Here is an 18,455-nt window from a genome sequence, read left to right on the forward strand (position 1 = left end):
TTTCATTTAATGTATTTATTGTTCCCTGATACCTCATTAATAGACTGAACATGATATAATGAAAAAAAGACCTGCTTTATTTATTTTTTTCACTTTCTCTCTCCCTTAACAAATAAGACATCTCAAAATGTAAACAATATTTACCCTAATAATACCCTTTTATATGCAGTGAATCAATGGTGAACAGTCAATTGCAATCCAGATATCTCATAAGTAAAAAATATCAAAACAAAAAGAATCACATAAAAGTAATAAAATCAGCTTTCAATAGAAAATATTTATCTCTTTCTAAACTCTACAGCAGCCCTCCACACGTCAGCCCCCTGCGCGAGGGTGATGTCCTCCAGCAGAGACTCGAGCTCCAACAGAGGTGGAAGGTCTTTCCGCTCCAAATGATTCTCTAAGGTGGACCTGATGCTGGAGACAGCAGGGAGGGAGGGAATGAAGAAAACAACTGTTAGCGCTGCATCCATTGTATTCACATTCGCATTCCTATTCACTTCCCTGCCCAGCTGCTGCCTCAATAGAGAAGACCTGCAGCAGAGGGGATACAACTTAAGCTCTTTTCACTTGACAGATGGCCGCCTGGAGGGGTCACACTCTGGTCCTGGATGTCAATAGGCTCCAAATCCCAGGGGAGAATCCCGGGTGAGACCTCCACACTTTACTCTGATTAAAGCTGTCTAGGATAAGTGAGATTCCTTCAGACTAGGGTGGTGATCTTTGAACTGACAACAGGCACACTTCTGACATCCATGGGCTCATCATAAATTCTTATTCGTAAAAACACCTCTTGGGTAAACCAGGGAATGAATGTCAATAATGCAAATGTTTTGGCATTGTCTTACCATTTGGTGAATTACCTCCTACAAAAACTCACAAATGGTAAATAATGTTATGTTTTTACCACAGAGGGAGGGGGGAGATACAAATGGCTTGTGCTTACTCCCAGTGTGGCTGGTAGCCCTCGTCAGGCACGGCGTTGTTCGTCTTCAGCAGCAGTATTTCATGCAGCTCCAAAGTGAAAGCTTCGACATCTGTGACGGCGAGGAAACCCTTCAGCTCCTTCCTCTCCTCCTCAGACAGCTTCTTCTGGAACTCTGAGGGCAGCTTCTGAAACGGGTCCTGAAACATAGTCGTCAATTGAGTGTAATCAAGGTTTAATGTGAAGCCAACAAGAAAGTGCTTTTGGGGCGGAAGCTGCGGTGCAATTCCTCAAATTCAGTTTTTATTGGGGTCAAACACTGGGCGTCTGCCGTGTAAGAAGGCACACTTTCAAAGGATTACAGCCCAGATACTTGACCGGGGTCAGTCAGCAGCCAGCAGAGGAACATAATGAGTCAAAACCATTTTATGTGGTCACCATGAGAGTTTCTTTCATGGATTTTGTGTTTTTAAGTCTAACAAGGTCTTAACATGTGTGTGGTTTAATTGTTGTGACTGACTGATAATACTTTATAATAAACATAATTAATTCAAAGTAAATTAAGTGTTAATAAAACTTTAGTCTATAGTAATTTGACTATTGAAAAACGATGAAATGCTTTATAAACCATTTATTAAGCCACTGTTTATTTGAGCATATTATAAGTTGCAACTGCTGTTCATTACTTTGTAACGGCTTAATAAATGGTTTAAATAGCATGTATTGTATATGGCATATAGCATCGGAGCCAAAGCAGAATTTGTTATAACAGCAATCAGACAGAGCCGGGTTGCCCAAATTTGGACCCACGCGCAAAAGTTGGACTGCTGTAAGGTTCCTTTTGGCCTGCCAGATGTTTAAAGTAAAAAAAAAGTTAATTATTAAGTCAATTATAAAAAGAAAAAGGATGGGATCCCAAATTCTCAAAGATTTGTCCGAGCATGATGGGCAGGTGATATTTTGTACAGGAAATTATTTGATAAAGAGAACTTGGAATCCTAGAACCACTTTTGGCCTTGGCACCATTAAGCTTTAGATTTGGCTCTCCAAGGAAAAACATGGTATACACCGTACATACTACTAAATACATGTATAATTCACTTTTTCTTCTTAATACATATGTATATTTATTACTATAACATTACTTTTGACACTTAAACTCATTTAATATTAGACACAATAAGAATTTAACATAAGTGCTATACTTGTGCGTGATTTTCAGTTTCACCAAAGTAACATTTTAACATGGGTTATTCTTTGTTATAATTGCATTTCTATTGGATTTCTGCCAAATCCAGTAGCAAATCCCTAAGAGGGTATGATTGTATAAATACATACTTGGTTTCTGTTCAGCATGAGCTCAGATTTCCAACAAGTCAGGAGCTGCCAGGTAGATATGCTGTGCTCCAGTTTGCTCTCTGCAAGACTCTAAAATAAAAATGAAAAAAAACAGGTTTAGTGTGTCAAAAGATCATATCAGTGCGACCTTTTAAATGTGGGTTGCACAAGCTCAAATGTTTTTCATGTTTTTCTTCTACCTCAACCACAAGCTTCCATTCATTTCTGTATGTAAAAACTGTAAAACTTGCTTGACTTGTGTAATCCATCACAGCAACCATCTCAATGCCTGCATGTTACTTTATCTTAGCATCATCTACACTGTAGCAGTAAGTCACAGTTTCCAAAATGAATGGCATCCAATGAATGTCTGGAATGAAACATTTCCAAGAAGAAAAAATTCTAAACTGATTTGTAGTCAATAGGCCAAAACATGTAAATGATTGTTTTTAAGTTTGATCTACCATGTTTTAGTTAGTATTACATAACCATGGCGAACACTGAGATCAGACTAGGGCTGCAACTCACAACTAATTAAATTATTGACTTATCTGCCAATGATTTTTTTCAATTAATCGATTAATTGCTTAGACTTCAAAATGTAAAAAAGAACTGGAAAATGTACCTCAATAGGTACCTTAGGTACCTCAGTACCTAAAGTGACATCTTCAAATGGCCATTTTTATGGTCATAGATGACACAGAGAATCAGCAAATCCTAGTTTTCTTTCAAACAACTGACTGATTAATCAACTACTAGTTGCAGCTCTAAGTCAGAGTAAGGCCTGATGAACATTTTTATTTAGTTCTTATAGGGAGGGTTGTTTGTAACAGTGTATTGCTTACAAAATGAGATCCCATTCATAATCACATTCTTTGCATTGCACAGATTTAATGGGAATAGCTGTGGCTTTGGAGGCTTCTACCTTGGCTACAGAGCTGGAAATCTGTGGCCCCATCTGCAGTGAATCAGTGAGGTAGGACAGGAGTTGACCCTGAGGATCTCCACCCGTCTTGCCCAGAAAGCGAAGGCCGATATCCACCACATGCACAGCGTCACACACGTCTGTGAATGAACGCAGCACCGTTCTCATGGCACTGCTCACCGATCCCTTCAGCGGCTCCTGAAGCACAGACGGAGGAACTGTCAGTGAGTGCGAGGGAAGGAATTTGACCTCTATCAGAGCGGCCTCACAAAATCCTACAGGGGAAACTACTGTGAACATTCTTGGGCTGGCATTAGTCAGTTCCAGATGAAGACTGTGGTACCATAAAATCCTAAAGTTAGGGTTTTACCTGAGAGATCTTGCCTCTGACCTCGGTTAGAACCACAGAGAAATCCTGTAGGTGCCTGTTGAGGTACCTTGAGGTGTCCTGATGAAGGGGACGACAGAGCTGGTTAGCAGAGACCATGGCATTACCTGACATCTGCATGCAGCTGTGTGATTAGTTTAGATCATTACCGCTTGGATAATCGGTTTTCCAGCCAGAAAGCGACGGACCAGCTCGGTTTGGATGCCTTGCAGGTTGTAGCTGCTGCCCGTCTCACCACCCTTTTTTAGGGTGTACTGGCAGTGAGATAAAACCAGAGGGAGCAGCTCCCTCTCTGGGTGGCACAGGGTCAGCTGGGTCTCTGATATCTTCTCTAAAGGAACACTGTATTCGCTGGGGAAATGAAACCACAGTAATCATGAGTTCAATGTTGATACAGGTGAGAAGATGTCATACGTCCAGTCCTAAGTCTGAAGGGTTATTAAATACTAAAACTCTTCACAACAGGTTATGATACTATGAGACTCGATGATACATCTCTGGAAAGTTAATGGGGCTGGAATAATTTAATCCTCCGTCTCAATGATCGCAAAGTAAAAGCAAGTTGTCCAGATGGAGAAGAAGAGGAAGAAGAAGAAGAAGGAGGACTTGACTCTGGCCTTGCTGTACCAACCTGTCCTCCTGGCGGCTCGCCTTCCTGGCCTCTCTCACCAGGCTGTTGTGAGTGTTCAACAGGAGGTCGATCAGAGTTCGGAGACACGAGCCCGGTCCGTGCCGACACGGTGTCAGAAACTCCCCGGAGCTCTCGGCCGTCAGCTCCGTCTCACACAACTTCACATTATCCACGCCCAAGTCTGTTGCTATATATACACACAGGCATGGGAGAAAAGACATGAAGGCAAGCAGACGTGCAGGACACAACTAATCACTCCCCTGGGTTAACACTGATTCAACTGAACGTGATTCAGTTCAAGACTGATGATCGCTTCTTCCCAATTCACTCTGAGTTCATGGGTGTGACAAGAATTTTACATTCACACATTAACGTTAAATGTTAGAATAGAGAGAAAGCTTTACCGTTGTTTGCCACCTCAGCTCGGAGGCTGTTCCACACCTTCATGAATCTCTCCACCCTCTCAAGCAGCATCTTCCTCTGGTATCCTAACAAGGACAACGTGAAAGCTCAGTCCGTGCCAGTGTGTGTGTCCGTATATGTGTCGCGTCAGCAGTGAGGTCTGAGTTATAGTTTTGTTGTTGTACGTTCAATTGAAAATGAAAGGCTGATATACCTGCTGGTAATTGCTGTAACATCTGTGCGATACTCTGCGGCGTTGCGTCTGGCGTTAGAGGAAACGCTCTCAGCAGGTCTGACTGAAGAGCAGCCAGCTCAGGAAGGTGATGGAGCTGCCTCACACAGTGTATCTGTGGGAAAAAGAACACACACAGAGTCAAAAACAACATGTCACTGACGTCTGAAACACAACTAACATGTTAATTTGTAAAACTTTTGTTGTCTGTCTGATATCTAACATGGTATCTCTGACAGAGAAACAGAAATCTGAGTAAGAATTCTCAAGCCATCAAATCAGCTGTGATAATAAGTCCTCACTGTACCTAACATGTCGTATCTGATCTAGATCAGTCAGATTATCTCATTGTCCTGATGAAGCTCAGTACCTTCTGGAGGAACAGGACGAGCAGGGGCAAGGAGCCGCGTAACTGTTGTCCCCCCACCAGCTGAGAGAAACGCTCCACTGTCATCGTCTCGGGTAGAGTCCAGAAAGAGGAGCACTGTGTCGGGCAGTCAGAGTGGAGGGACAACATGTTCCCTGGATCCCCGTGGAGGAGAGTCATCAGGGGGCTTCCAGCAAGTCCATCATCCTCACTGATTCTCTTCTGAACTTCAGCAAGATTCTTCTGCAAATCCTGAAAACACGCAAGTGTAAGAGAAAAGCTTGTATCATCCTGCAGCACACTGTCTTTATGTTACTGACATGTAAATTACTAGCGGACTGGTTTTAAGACTCACCTGCAGTACTGGGTTGATGGCAGAAACACAGACGAGCTTCTCCCACTCTTGCCGTCCTTGTCTGGAGGAGAGATCCCAGCGGTGACCTGTGTTAACATTCAGAGTCATGTCTAATGTATTTCACATGAACAACAAGCCTCTTTCATGCATAGATCCCTGTTAATTACTGGGATAACATTTAACTCTTCACACATGCCAGGGCAATGCCAGATTGGATGGGGCAAAGGACATTCAAGCAGATGGCAGTAATACAATGTGTATGTGCTTATTTTCAGGAAAATGGTGGGCAAGGAGCAGTTTTTCAGTTATCTATTTAAATAAAATGTTCACAACAACTGAGGTGGCTGGGACTTTAAACACTGTTATTCACACCTTTGTTTATGCTAAAATCTAAAGCTAAAAGTTTTAGTGTGCAATCCATGTGAAGTGGGTGCAAGAGTTCAACTCAAGTGTCAAGTATCAATGTCATTTAGGATTAGCACCATCAGCAGAATCTTGTGATTGTTTTTTCCTGCATGAATGTGAAACTGTCTTTTCGTCAGACCACTATAATCTCTTGAAAAGTTACTGATTGAATCTACAGCACAACTGTACCAGGTTACCAGGTGATGAGGTGGCTATCAAACCCTGCTCCTATTCACATGAGACCCCGTGCAGGAGCTACTTCTGAACAATTCAGGGATAGACTGCATGTGTTAGAGGAACTATGCTGGAATGTCAGTTTCACCTTCAGTGGACTCAGCGCAGGTGTTGAGGATCAAATGAACAGCAACAGCCGTGTTGTCCGGGTTCTGATCCAGCGTCTTCCTCAACACACTCATGTCCTTTTCAAGATGTTTCCACAGGAAGCCGAAAACATCATGGGGCCTGGGGTGGATCATGTCAGCAACGCCCTACAGCAAAAACACCCCAGTATTACATTATATTGCATAATGTTGTCTTCTCAGTACCTATAATATGTCATATCTGGTGCTCATTTAGCTGAAGTCTCACTCTTTGATTTTTTATGGCTCCTTGAAGCATGGCGAGGTGAGTGAACAGCCGCAGGACGCAACACTGAGCAGTAGGCAGCTGTCTCTCAGGGGCTTCAGACCTCTGATGAGCCTCTCCTAGTATGTGTCCTGTCCGAGTTCGATCTCCGACTCTTCACACACACACACACACACAAGGAGGAACGCTAATTAAATCAAGCACCAACATCTGACACAGCTGGCTGAATGAAGAGATTAATACCTTTGTCCTGTGTTTTTAGTAAATCCTTCAACTGGGTTGTGATTAACGCCACCAACTTCAGTTCCACACTCTGGGCATCTGGATGTAACCATTGGTCTACCACACTATGGGACAATACATAAATGTATAATGTAATGCTGATAGAATAATCTCAATCTTGAGGAACGCTTGCAAAGAGATACACACAAAAATGTCCTACCTCTCCGACAAATATTGAATGTCCATTGGCACAAACTGCAAATTATGTAAAATACATTAATAAACAACCAGATGACTTATAGAGATGTGATAACAGCAGAGATAACCCTTGATAATTACAAATACTTACAGTACTCCTGTAATCTTCTCTCTTTTAACAACCACTGCCGAGCTTCACTACTGCGATCATCAGGCATAGTGGGCAGAAAGGAGTTCTTGAAGGAAAAAGTAAGTTGAGTCAAATGCTCAGTTTGTAATTTCTGACATTAGTTAGACATCACTTGCATTATTTGTAAGGTTCTGACTCCATGCTAAACACCTAGATCTTTAAATTCTGAACTTCCTGACAGGCATCTCCAAACTCAAGATGTTCTGATGATATCTCTCTGATAACATCAGGACTATTTTCTCCCCCAGAGCAACTGAACACATTGAACTGTTTTCACTGGCCAAATAGTACTAACTGCAAGTAAACTGACTTGTATTTGTAAAACTGGTGGACTGCCCATTTAGGAAGTAGGTAAGAAGTGTCTTACTGTGACGTTCTGAGGCTGGGAGGCTATCTGGTACAGAGGAACCAGTAGAGCATTTTCACTGAGGAGCACAGAGTCCAGATGGACCAGCAGCTCCAGGAGGGTTTGTTTCTCAGCCATGTTGACGTTGAGGCCTGAGCCCGGTGCACCGATCTGATTCAACAGAAGAGAACTGCAGAAGTCCCTCAACTCCACTGACTGGATACATTTCAGGAGTTCTTTCAGTCCTTGAATCTCCTGTAAGTTCACATTCAGCCACATGTTAAACAGTGGAAATACATTTACAAAAGGCACAATCCACACCAGACATCCTGTATAGTGACCTGTTCAGAGGGATGTATTCTGCTGTCAGGTGATTTGTAGCAGCAGGTGACCTGTCTGAACAAGGCCAGGGCCACAAGGCTGATCTGAGAACCTCTCAGCTTCTAAGGAGGAAATAAAACAGCAGAGATGTAAAAGAGGAATACAGGAAAACAAGTTGATGGGTAGCAGAATATCAATAATTGTCACAGGGCTTCCTATCAGCTCTGGAGCCTCCCTGACCTGAATCTCAGCCATGAAGGTGTCACTTTTTTTCTCCAGCAGAAACTGGGCCAGGGCATCTCTCACAGCTCGGTACCTCGTCCCACAGCAGAGGAAGTTGTCCATGTTGGTTGGAATCCTCCGCTTTGAGCAAAAAAGGAATCTGTTAGTCTTTGTGATTGTTTTCCCTCTCAATGAAAAGGGAGTAAATAGAACAACACAGTTACATGTTTTAGATGATCTGATCACCTGCCACCTTTTAAATACTTTTCTTTGCAGTTTTTTAATATTTGCCTGTTATCAAAGTCTTCAACATCAACTTCATAGTTATAAAAGACACTATCAGAATGTTTTTTTTTCACAATTTAGCAGCTGTGTTTCTCTGAGATACCTGAAGTTCGAGGAGCTTCGGAGGGAAGACCCATCTCCAGCTTGGATTGTTCATCAGTGACAGTATGCAGTCCCTGCCAGAGCGTCTGTGCAGGGCTCGGAGCAGGTAAACCCTGTGCCAGTCATTACCACTGTACTCACACAGTGCCTTCACCTGCTGCAGGTACTGAGCATCCACCACGTGTCTGCCTGCATTTCATAAAGATACAGAAAAACCTGTTCTTCACTTGCATTTTTTAAATAAAATTATATTACATTTGAAATTTAGAATCTCTGTATTGATGTATCAAATTGCATTGTAGAAAGAGTGCAGTTAAATAACCTAAACTGTCAGCATCACACACCTTGAACTGCAGCTTTCTCCAGCAGCCGTGCAGCATTGCTCAGACATATTCTCAGCCTGGCGACGCTGAGCAGGAACTCTGCTGGGTCTTCTTGTCGGTTTGGAGTCTGTTTCCTGGCCATCCGGCTCAGGAATCTGGTTTCTGCTTGTCTCTGCTGTTCTCCGCTCTGCTTCACTTCTCTGGCTTCTGAGCACAGCAGAGAGTCCTGCGAGAAACAGCAATTTATTCTAAATAAATGACGGCATTCGGTCGAATCACACACATAAAGGTTTTGCATAGAATCCACAGTAAAAAAAGAACTCATCACTGAGACACATGATCTCTGGAGAAGGCATGTTAACAACAAAAGGACAAGTACTACTTACCATCAAACATGAGGCCAAAATGAAAGAAACAAAAATAATAATTGTGATTATCATCACTTTGAACGTAGTGTTCATGCAGGAAGCACAGAGGGAGTGAGTCTGAGCCTTTTACCTGGAAGCAGTTGACAAACAGCAGGTAGAGTTCAGTGCGATCTTCACTGAGCAGAAGATTCTCCTCCAGGTTCTTCAGGTAGTTCTGAATGTGAGCCTTCACCTGGTCAAAACTGATGGATAGACTATGTTAACAAACATGCAGTTTATAGTGTAATATGATAATATATCTATTATGACACCATATTAGGGTCATTGAAGGTAGAAGAGAAAAATACAGAGCCATGAGAGTATTTAGTCATAGATCTGCAGGAAAATACTTATAATAATAAAAATAATGTTTTTTGGGTCAAGGAACCACATTGCTCCAGTTTGCCAGGTTGGATCAATTTCATTACACCACAACTGCCATGTATCAGAGCACAAAAATCTGTTCTTGTCTCTCATTTTCACTCCTCTTTCATGCAAGAGATTTAAGATTCCTATGGGAACAAAATGTATACTTTATTTTTCTTATTTTCCTACTGTGCTGCTTTCAGTCTGAATTACTGGATTCATGCCCTCACCTGTATTGCAGCAGCAGTTTTGGCAGCACAGATCTCACCACTGGACTGTTATCCACACACTCCAGGAAAGGAGTGAGCTCTCTCGTCCTGTACACGTCCCCTGCATCACACAGAAGAATAAAAGCCTGTCATCCTCATTAACACATTAATTATCAGGTTATTACCCTTGACTTAAATGCTCACACACCCTTAGCAGTGACCAGTAGGGAGAAGAGCAGTTCCACCACTCCCTCTCCAGGCTGCTGCCCCTCTGACAGACAGAACCTGGACACCACCTCCAGGAAGAAGGAGTTACAGCAGTCCCTGATGGCTGCCTGCTGCTGAAGAGCTGCCCTGAACCACGAAAAGACAGATGTATCAGATGTATGTAACAAATGTATCACATTTCAGTGTGCAAAATCATTTTTGAGTCCCATTCCACGAATTCCATGAGGCATCTCTCTGAACTCACTTGATGTTTTGAGAAACAGCCGGTTTGAAGTCGGGCGGCAGGTCCGCTCTGCATTTAGGGCAAAAACGTCTGTTTGACTGAATGCAGCGCTGGAGACACAACAGACAGCAGACGTGCTGGCAGGGCAGCACACACGGCTCTGTGAACTCCTCAAGACAAACTGGGCAGGAAATACCGAACCTTTAAAGAACAAAATCACATTAAGTTACGCTGAACTGCGTTACGGTGAAGTGTTTCTACTTGTTTCTCATGTAGATTCAAAATACAATTAAAACTTTTGGCTGAAATAGCTTATTGGAAAGAAGTCCAGATGTTCCCTTAAGCTGAGACAAAGAATACGACTTCTAAAGGCAGATCCTGACCTCAGGTCCCTGCTGATGCACTCGTCATGAAAAGAATTGAGGATCCGGATCAGCTGCTGCAGTGTGTCAACACTGCTGATATCAGGTGACTCCTGCATCAGCTGTCAAAAATAAGAACAAAAAACATATCAAAACATTTGAGGCTTTTTTCCCACTTTCAGACTGCTTGGATTTACCAAAACATTTCAATATGATTGTTAAACTGTCAAGGAGTTTATCTCTGAATCTTCCATTCCATAGCTCTGAAAGTCACAGTTCCCCCACGTTGAACCATGTGTTTTTTTGAATTAAAAAGCATCTATGTTTCCTGAAAAAAGACGGCTGCTAACAGGTGAAGTCATGACAGCGAAGATGGAGACTCATTTTTACTCACATTCAGGTGGAGGTTGCAGTGTGTGAGAGCTAGTTCACTCAATCTTGAGTCATTCTGTTTAACTTTAAAAATGACGTGCTGGATGAAAGCAGCAACAGTCAGCATCCCATGCCACTTTGATCTGAGAGAGATTAAAAAGAAGATAAATAAAATATGAATCACTGAAAGCCTTTTTTCTCTCTGCACATCTGCAGTTTGCCAGACTCACCTAATGGCGTCCAGATGTTGCAAACAGCCGGCGCTACAGAGAGTTCTGTATTTCTGGCCGAAAGCTCTGTCCAAACACGGCTGCAGGAACTCCACTCTGCTCACAAAGGCCTCGCACTCTTGCAGGGACGTCACATTCAGAAGTTGTATCTGCTCGACACAGACACCAAGGGCTAAAATGTCCTCCACCTGCCAAATATAAAAAGACATCACACTCATTAGAAACTCAAAGCGCATTTACATTTCTATAGTCAGCATTCTAAAAACTATAGGATACTATTATGCTCATGTTTAGCATGTAAGATTTACCATGTTAGAATTCTACATCATCACTAGTATCACATTACAGTAAAGGGTGACAAGAATTCTCCCAGTTATAGAAACAGAATCCCATCAGCTTCTAAACTGACAGGTGGTAATTTGACTTGTTGTAATCTGAAACTAGATAAAACACAAGTGTTGATGCCTTTAGCACCTATCCTTCCAAACCAAATCAGAACCAGTTGTTAGGTCTACAAAATGTCAGAAAATGGTAAAAATGTCTGTATTGTCAGTGATAAGGTCCTCAAACCAAACCAAAGATATTCATGTTTCTGTTACAGAGGAGTACAGAAACCAGAAAATAACCAAAGTTTTAGCCTTACCATTACTTGGGGCTCCATCTTATCGCCCTTCTGTAAGACGTCAGTGATGAGCAGTGGCTGCAGCAGAAATATGTGGCAGAGAGTGTCCAGTCTTGGGACAAAATATTTGACAGCAGCCATTATCCAAGCAGGAGACAGGTCAGTGGCTGCACCCATGGACGTCTGAAGCTCGGACACACATCCCAACACGGCCCTGGTGAGCACCTGTGGAAAAAGTCAAGATTATTACAAAAATAGAGTTCACTGATTTCACTGTGTGACATCACACTGTCCATACCCTAAGCTCGTCCTTTGACTTGATCTTCAATGAAAGCAGCAAAAAGTCTTGTAGGTAGTGGCGGCCATACTCCAGCCTCTCCTTGGCTGTGAGTTTCTGTAAGTGACTGCCCAGCCTGCTGTTGTTGAAGGTGCTCACAAACTGGAGAATCCTCCCTGTGCCACCCTCTGTTGTTACTGAAGATCGATTATAAGAGCCAGAAAGAAAAAAATGTAAAACCATACCATATTACACAGCAGCCTATCTACTTAATGACCTCTTGATAGGTTTGTACATTTAGTCATTAAAATACTCCCACTCAAACCTGGCATAAATTCTGATTCGTCCCACAGGCTTTCAAGGTGCTGTCTGATGAGCCAGCTGAACGCAGCAGCGCAGGGTTGTTCTTCACCATCCAAGATGAAGTAGTGCTGCACAAGTACCTCCTGGTCTGATTTACTAGAGATTATAATAAATTAAATTGACGCCTTTTGTTGATTCAAATTTACAGTGGGGATTATACAGAGGAAGTAATCCACAATACCTTTGGTTCTGAGGAGCTACAAGGTCCAATATTTGTGAATCTGCCAGGATGTCCAGCCACAGATTTAACAGGCCCTGGCCAAGCCTGCCATCAGAGAGCAGGTCCAGATTGGCATACCTGTCCATAACTTCCAACATGTTGGCCAATGTTGGTGTCACAGTGGACTGCAGACAACGCCACAGTGTATGCCTGCCAGTGAAAGACACAAAAGAAAGTTGATCATGTCATTGAGTGGACCCAAGCAAGTGCTACTAGAGTATTTATTAATGTGCCAAATATTTAAAAATATGGTTGTGGATCTGAATGTTTCTAAGTTATCCTGTTATTTAACTTTACCTCAGAGTTCCCCCCTCCTGCAGAGCCTGACATTTCTTGGCTTCTCTGCTCACCCACTCCTTAGGAGAGTCCATCAGTGTTTCTCTCTGCGCCAAAGCTTCTGCCAGTCTACTTAACAACACCTCCTGGAAGTGATCTTTAATAAAGTTGACATCCAATAGAAACCAGTCAGAGATGCAATGTCTGACTCAAATGTTGGCAAATCTAACAATAAGGTAATTCACAAATAAAGTGATTATGATCAACAAACCCTGTGGGGGCCTTGCAAATACAATGTTTTTTTATGGTATTATCTTATATACAAATCAGTCTCAGATGACTGTATGTACCTCTGGTGTTCCCAAGACCAGGTCCCAGAAGGTTCAGAAGGATTTGTATCCGCTGCATGCTTCGCGACGTTGTGCCGTTGGTGTCCCTCAGTAAACCCACAGCTTTTTGGATACATGATCGCACTAAGGAAAGGCTGTGGAGGTGGACTCTATCTGCCTGTTTGAACAAAAGTAAATACAATTTTAAGCAGCACTAAAAACTGAGAAAGTAACGCTTCAAAAGGAACAGCTCATCTACTCTTAAACTCAGGTTTGTATCTACCTGGGCATCTTTTGTTTTCCTCATTGTTTCTCCATCGTCATCATGTTCTATCAAAGATCGAGAACACTGTTTATTTTCAGTAAAAATGTGACTAGAGAACAATGAAACTACTATATTTCCCAAATATAGCCCAGAAGATTGACACTTTCTACCTGACAGTGCAGGATTGAGTAGGTTGCTAATGAGAGTTCCACAGAAACCCAACAAGTTCAGGCTCATGTCCTCTGAATCCCTCAGGTCATCGATATGCACTGAATGCCAGATTCCTTTGACGTGAAAAACAAAATATGGCTTTAATATTGACAAACATCATGTAAAATGCAGTCAGTAAATAACTGGATTACAATAAAGCTCATATTCCACGGAGCACTAACCTCCTTGGAAACCGATGTACTGAGATTGACTTGGGATCCGAGAAACCTTCACAATGAAAATCACCCAACACGTCTGATCCTCGAGTGACATCAAGTAATTCATGGTGCAATATCTGGAAGCAGATGGAACCATAATCTCAACTGAAACACCAGTAATGTCCATTTTTCCAATGATGATCAAATAAAATCACCATGCAGTCTATTCAGAATCTGGACACTGAATCTTACTTTGCTGAAGCTATGAGCTCAGCACTGCACTGGGATTCCTCGAGGTCCATCTGGATTAAGAGGATGTGAAGAGAGTGACCAGCATCTTGATGGAAGCCCCTGAAAAAGAGAGGGCAGTAAGACAAAGGTTTAAAATGAGAAATACAATAAATAAGCCATTCTGCTAATATCAGAATGGTTAATACCGTATCTTGTTGCAGAAGGAGACCTCAGTGTCAAACTGGTGCAGCGAGAGCAGGAGGATCCTGTCCGTATGAAGTCCCAGGGCATGGGCTACAACCCTTACATCTGATCTTGTTAACAAGCTGGAGAATGTTGTAATCTGTGCAAAACCAGAAAGAGGAGAGTGATGTCACTTTGAAAAGATTGTAAAAAACTGATGAAAACGCCAATGGAGCAATGGTTTGTGGCCTACCTCTAGAAACTTGCTGGACCCCTGATGCTTGGTCAGACAATCTTCAAGGAAATCTCGGAGAGAGTGGTGATGCTGTTGCTGGAAGTACATTTTCTGGAGTTTTTCCTTCTCCTGTTTTGCTAAATCTGAATACTTGAGCCTCAACACTCCGTCAGGGGTGGCACAGTTCAACAAAAGACATTTAGCTAAATCCAAGACTTCTTCTTCCTCGTTTTCCCCATTGTCTTCAGTCTCCATCATTTCTTCACTCTCAGACATAACTTTGTGCTCATCATCCCACATTTCAGTGGATTCATCATCATTATTTTCCATTGACTCAATGTCTTGCTCATTTTCAGCAATCTGTACATCCATCTCTTCACCCAACTGATCATCATCCCCATTGTTTTCCTTCTTTTGTCTGTTTGACTTTGATTCATGGGTCCCGTTTGATTCATCTTCTTTTAGGGAGTCATCTTTCTCAGCCTGTTGTTGTTGACTTACTGCACTGTCTTCTGCTTTTTGTGCTCTCCTTTCTAGTGCTTGTAAGAGAGCGCTGGCACAGGCATCACCATGGTAGCCAACAAAAATGTCAGACATGTTGAAATCTGAATCCTCACCTGAGAATTCCTTCACCCACTCCCTCAATTTGTGGAGAACCCTGTGTTGCCATGCTTCCAGATCAGTACTCCTATCCACCCTGTGTTTTTCAAGCCTGTTGATGAGGGGCATGGGAAAGTGCTCATAGACCTTCTTCTGGTCCTCCACTACCACCAGTCTGAAGTTTGTGTGGACACGGCATTTGACTCTGTGGGAGCCGAGACCAAGATCAACATACTGCTGCTTACTGAGGTAAACATAGTACTGGTTCAAGGCATCATACAGACTTTCATAAAGATTTTGCATATTCAGAAGGATGACAGTACGCCCAGTTTCCATGCATGTTTTCACTCGGTTGACGTTACGGCAGATTTGGGCATATTCTTGGTCCTTTGGGAATCCTGAGCCAAAGATTATTTCAGGTGGTGGACAGTCTCCGTTGGCAAAGATCTGTTGCTGAAGGATATGGAGAGCTGCATTGTTGGTGGTCAGCAAAAGGAGGTAACGGCTCTCCTGGTTGGTGTCATGGTCAAGATTTTTTTTCACCATCTGCAAGGTGCTTGGTCGGGGATTTTCCATTAAGTTCTGGAGAACCTCTTGGAAGAATATGACAGGGTCAAAATCCTCTGGTTGTCCACTGAAGTTACGCAAGATGGCCTCTACCAGCTGTCTGCCATCTGGTTCCTGTTGTGTGGACTTGACTGCGGCAAAGAGCATTTTGATGAGGCTATAATAATCCCTTAAACCAAAGAACTGATTTTTTGAGGACTCTTTACAGATGCTCAAGAAGGCCTTTGCCAAATATGGGAAGAGGTGCTTGATTTTTAGGAGAATTTGCTTTGAGGATGAGCAGATTCCCTTGGCAGTTTCCACAAGTTCATCTTCACTTGGATCCCATCTGGACACAAAGATGCCTCTGTTCATTTTTGCTGGGTCAAGAGCCCAGTTGGAGATACCGACAAATCCAACCTTCATGTGTGGATCTGGCTTGTCATTGTCAATGCAACCATCCTCCAAGAGAGGATGAAGGGTCTTCAGGGGCATCTGAGGAGAATCTTCAGCTAGGCCTATCTCATCAAGCACTACCACTGATACATACTCATCCATGTTTTTGTCCTTCTGGAAGCGGGCACAGTTTCTAAATGTCCCTATGATGCCCTCAGGACTTGAGTGAGGACTACACTGGAAGGAGACCATATGAACTTGCTTCAGGTTCTTGAATAGCTCACAGTGAGAACTCTGGCCCTGCATGGCAAGGGACTTGGAGCTGCCTGGCTTACCAACCAGAAAGAGTGGTATTCTGAGCTCAATGCAAACCACCATGAGAAACACATTCTCTTTGAGTGCAACATTTTTGGCAATGGTCTCCCTTGTCTTTATGTTCTCAAGGAAGATGTCTTGACAGGATGAAATCTCTTCCTGCAATGCTGCCGAAGAGCAGAGGGGGTCTGGAAAGTACCTACAGATTACAGAGAGGTACTGTTCTTTGTCCACCAGAGCGGGGTAGTAGCAGACTCCAACTGAAAGAATCAAGCACTTCAGTGTTTTGTGGGCCTCACTGAGCTGAGAGCAGTTGTTGAAAAGGATTGTGCTATGCTGGTAAAACCAAACTAGCACTTTCATGGACCTTTCCACATCCCTGAGACTCACAAAACTGCACTCATCTTTCCGACTCCGCATATATTTCTGGGAAGCTCCCAGCACGTTTGAAATGATGTCCGTGCATATTACTGGCAAACGATGGTCTTGAACTTTCTTCTGGACTATCTGTTTGATGTAAGAAAGTTCAGTTGAATCACTCAACTGACCAAAGTCCCATACCAAAGACGCCAGGCTTGGAGGGAGAGGATGAACTCTGTACACCAGCTGCCTCAGAGGGACTTTGCCAAGACGGTCTTCGGTTTCATCTGCCCTCACCCTGTATCCTAAACCTGCACGTTCCAAACGTTCCACCATTTCAGGTGAGTGCTTTCTGTAAGGATTGCAAGCAGCTATTATTTTCAACCCACTGCCTGCCCTCAGAGGTTTCCCTTTCACTGATCGGTCACACAGGATTTCCTTGATGGCAAAAATGGCCTCTGTTGTGTTGGCTTCGTCAAAGAACAAAATGGTGTCTAGCTTGTGCAGTCGATGGTTCTTCTCAGCAAGTATCTCTGCTTCCCTCACCTTTCTGTAGATCATCTCTGCTGTAGTTCCACCATGTACTTTGACCAGTACCATGTTCTCTACTGATCTTTCCTCCCTCTGCAGGGCACAAAGGAAACGGACTAATCGAGTTTTTCCACAGCCAGTCTCTCCCATGATGACAACTGGAATTCCACACCGGAATCTCATGTGTATGGCCAACATCTTCATCACATTGTCAGCAGTGAGCTCATATGTTGGGTCTGGATCAAATTGTCTGTCTGTTATTCCTTTCTTTGCACCAACAACGCATGAAATCCTCTTGATTTTGTCTGGCCGGGGCAGCTGATCAAAGTCTTCTGTGAGACAGATCCTTTGACGCTCCAAATCATCAAAAAGCTGTCTTGACATCACATCTTCTATCAGGACCTTGGGGCTGTGAGGTTCGACTGCGTTGAGTGTGTTTCGTCTCGGGCACATCTTCACATTAAAGCCGAGGAAAGACATTGAGGATCGGTCTGCATTGAAGAAAATGTATGGATGAGACTCATTTTCCCAATGCTTACGAATTGTCAGACGGGCTAGAAGGTCATCCTCCAGACTGTTATCGATGTGCAGCACAGGACTCTGATCAGATGTGTTCAGAGATGGTGAGGCAAAATCTCTTGCCATTAGAATCATGAACTTCACAATGAACCCTTTGAAACCAGGCAGCTGGTCAGCCAGAAAATCTGGATCACAGAAAACTGAGTTCTCACAGTCTTTCAGTTGCACATTTAGGAACCAGGAGAAGTTCTTCAGCTCTGCCCAAGATGGATTTTGCAGTCCACAATAGAACAGAAAGTGACTGACACAATCAACAGGATCTCCTACTCTGGAACCATCCTGGTAGTTAAAATGATCCAGATTCTGATTCTTGTTGTAACGCTGTAAGTATTGATATGGCCTTTGAATCCCTTCACTGCCAAACTCCTGTTCATCCATGAGTGGATCAAATTTCTCTTTTTTCAACAACCCTTTACCGGCCAACAACTGCTTCACCTCTTTTGGGGGTCTGCAATGGATGGTGGGCAGAATGTCAATAAGTCCAAGCTTCACCTGTGTGATCAAACAAAACACAGATTTATGAAAACCTGTCAAGTCATTTTTGCAATTTAGTTCTATTCATTTATTTTTCTTGGATGGAGGATTGGATAAAAGGGTATC

At 42.9% G+C, this 18,455-nt stretch overlaps 1 protein-coding gene across 2 annotated transcripts in view; it reads right to left on the reverse strand.

The window, feature by feature from the left end:
• Positions 1-18,455, reverse strand: part of rnf213b (ring finger protein 213b) — a 27,699-nt gene continuing 9,244 nt past the window's right edge. For both annotated transcript variants that reach the window (XM_037082313.1, XM_037082312.1), the window contains exons 20-59: positions 14,547-18,347; positions 14,317-14,453; positions 14,132-14,230; positions 13,904-14,016; positions 13,682-13,795; positions 13,530-13,576; positions 13,268-13,424; positions 12,939-13,074; positions 12,603-12,791; positions 12,384-12,517; positions 12,080-12,255; positions 11,803-12,006; positions 11,160-11,347; positions 10,952-11,072; positions 10,579-10,679; positions 10,217-10,396; positions 9,953-10,098; positions 9,766-9,865; positions 9,261-9,372; positions 8,784-8,988; positions 8,441-8,628; positions 8,071-8,193; positions 7,851-7,952; positions 7,531-7,764; positions 7,125-7,209; positions 6,996-7,030; positions 6,797-6,900; positions 6,557-6,707; positions 6,291-6,456; positions 5,564-5,649; positions 5,212-5,460; positions 4,824-4,956; positions 4,612-4,695; positions 4,208-4,394; positions 3,726-3,927; positions 3,559-3,636; positions 3,189-3,386; positions 2,264-2,353; positions 947-1,125; positions 1-417 (exon numbers count right to left, since the gene is read on the reverse strand). In XM_037082313.1, coding sequence (XP_036938208.1) covers positions 279-417; positions 947-1,125; positions 2,264-2,353; positions 3,189-3,386; positions 3,559-3,636; positions 3,726-3,927; positions 4,208-4,394; positions 4,612-4,695; positions 4,824-4,956; positions 5,212-5,460; positions 5,564-5,649; positions 6,291-6,456; positions 6,557-6,707; positions 6,797-6,900; positions 6,996-7,030; positions 7,125-7,209; positions 7,531-7,764; positions 7,851-7,952; positions 8,071-8,193; positions 8,441-8,628; positions 8,784-8,988; positions 9,261-9,372; positions 9,766-9,865; positions 9,953-10,098; positions 10,217-10,396; positions 10,579-10,679; positions 10,952-11,072; positions 11,160-11,347; positions 11,803-12,006; positions 12,080-12,255; positions 12,384-12,517; positions 12,603-12,791; positions 12,939-13,074; positions 13,268-13,424; positions 13,530-13,576; positions 13,682-13,795; positions 13,904-14,016; positions 14,132-14,230; positions 14,317-14,453; positions 14,547-18,347 — 9,273 coding nt within the window. In that variant the 3' untranslated portion in view covers positions 1-278. The remainder of the gene's footprint in view (positions 418-946; positions 1,126-2,263; positions 2,354-3,188; positions 3,387-3,558; positions 3,637-3,725; positions 3,928-4,207; positions 4,395-4,611; positions 4,696-4,823; positions 4,957-5,211; positions 5,461-5,563; positions 5,650-6,290; positions 6,457-6,556; positions 6,708-6,796; positions 6,901-6,995; positions 7,031-7,124; positions 7,210-7,530; positions 7,765-7,850; positions 7,953-8,070; positions 8,194-8,440; positions 8,629-8,783; positions 8,989-9,260; positions 9,373-9,765; positions 9,866-9,952; positions 10,099-10,216; positions 10,397-10,578; positions 10,680-10,951; positions 11,073-11,159; positions 11,348-11,802; positions 12,007-12,079; positions 12,256-12,383; positions 12,518-12,602; positions 12,792-12,938; positions 13,075-13,267; positions 13,425-13,529; positions 13,577-13,681; positions 13,796-13,903; positions 14,017-14,131; positions 14,231-14,316; positions 14,454-14,546; positions 18,348-18,455) is intronic.

The sequence above is a fragment of the Acanthopagrus latus genome, chromosome 20 (genome assembly GCF_904848185.1).
Source record: "Acanthopagrus latus isolate v.2019 chromosome 20, fAcaLat1.1, whole genome shotgun sequence".
NCBI classification, from domain to species: Eukaryota; Metazoa; Chordata; class Actinopteri; order Spariformes; family Sparidae; genus Acanthopagrus; species Acanthopagrus latus.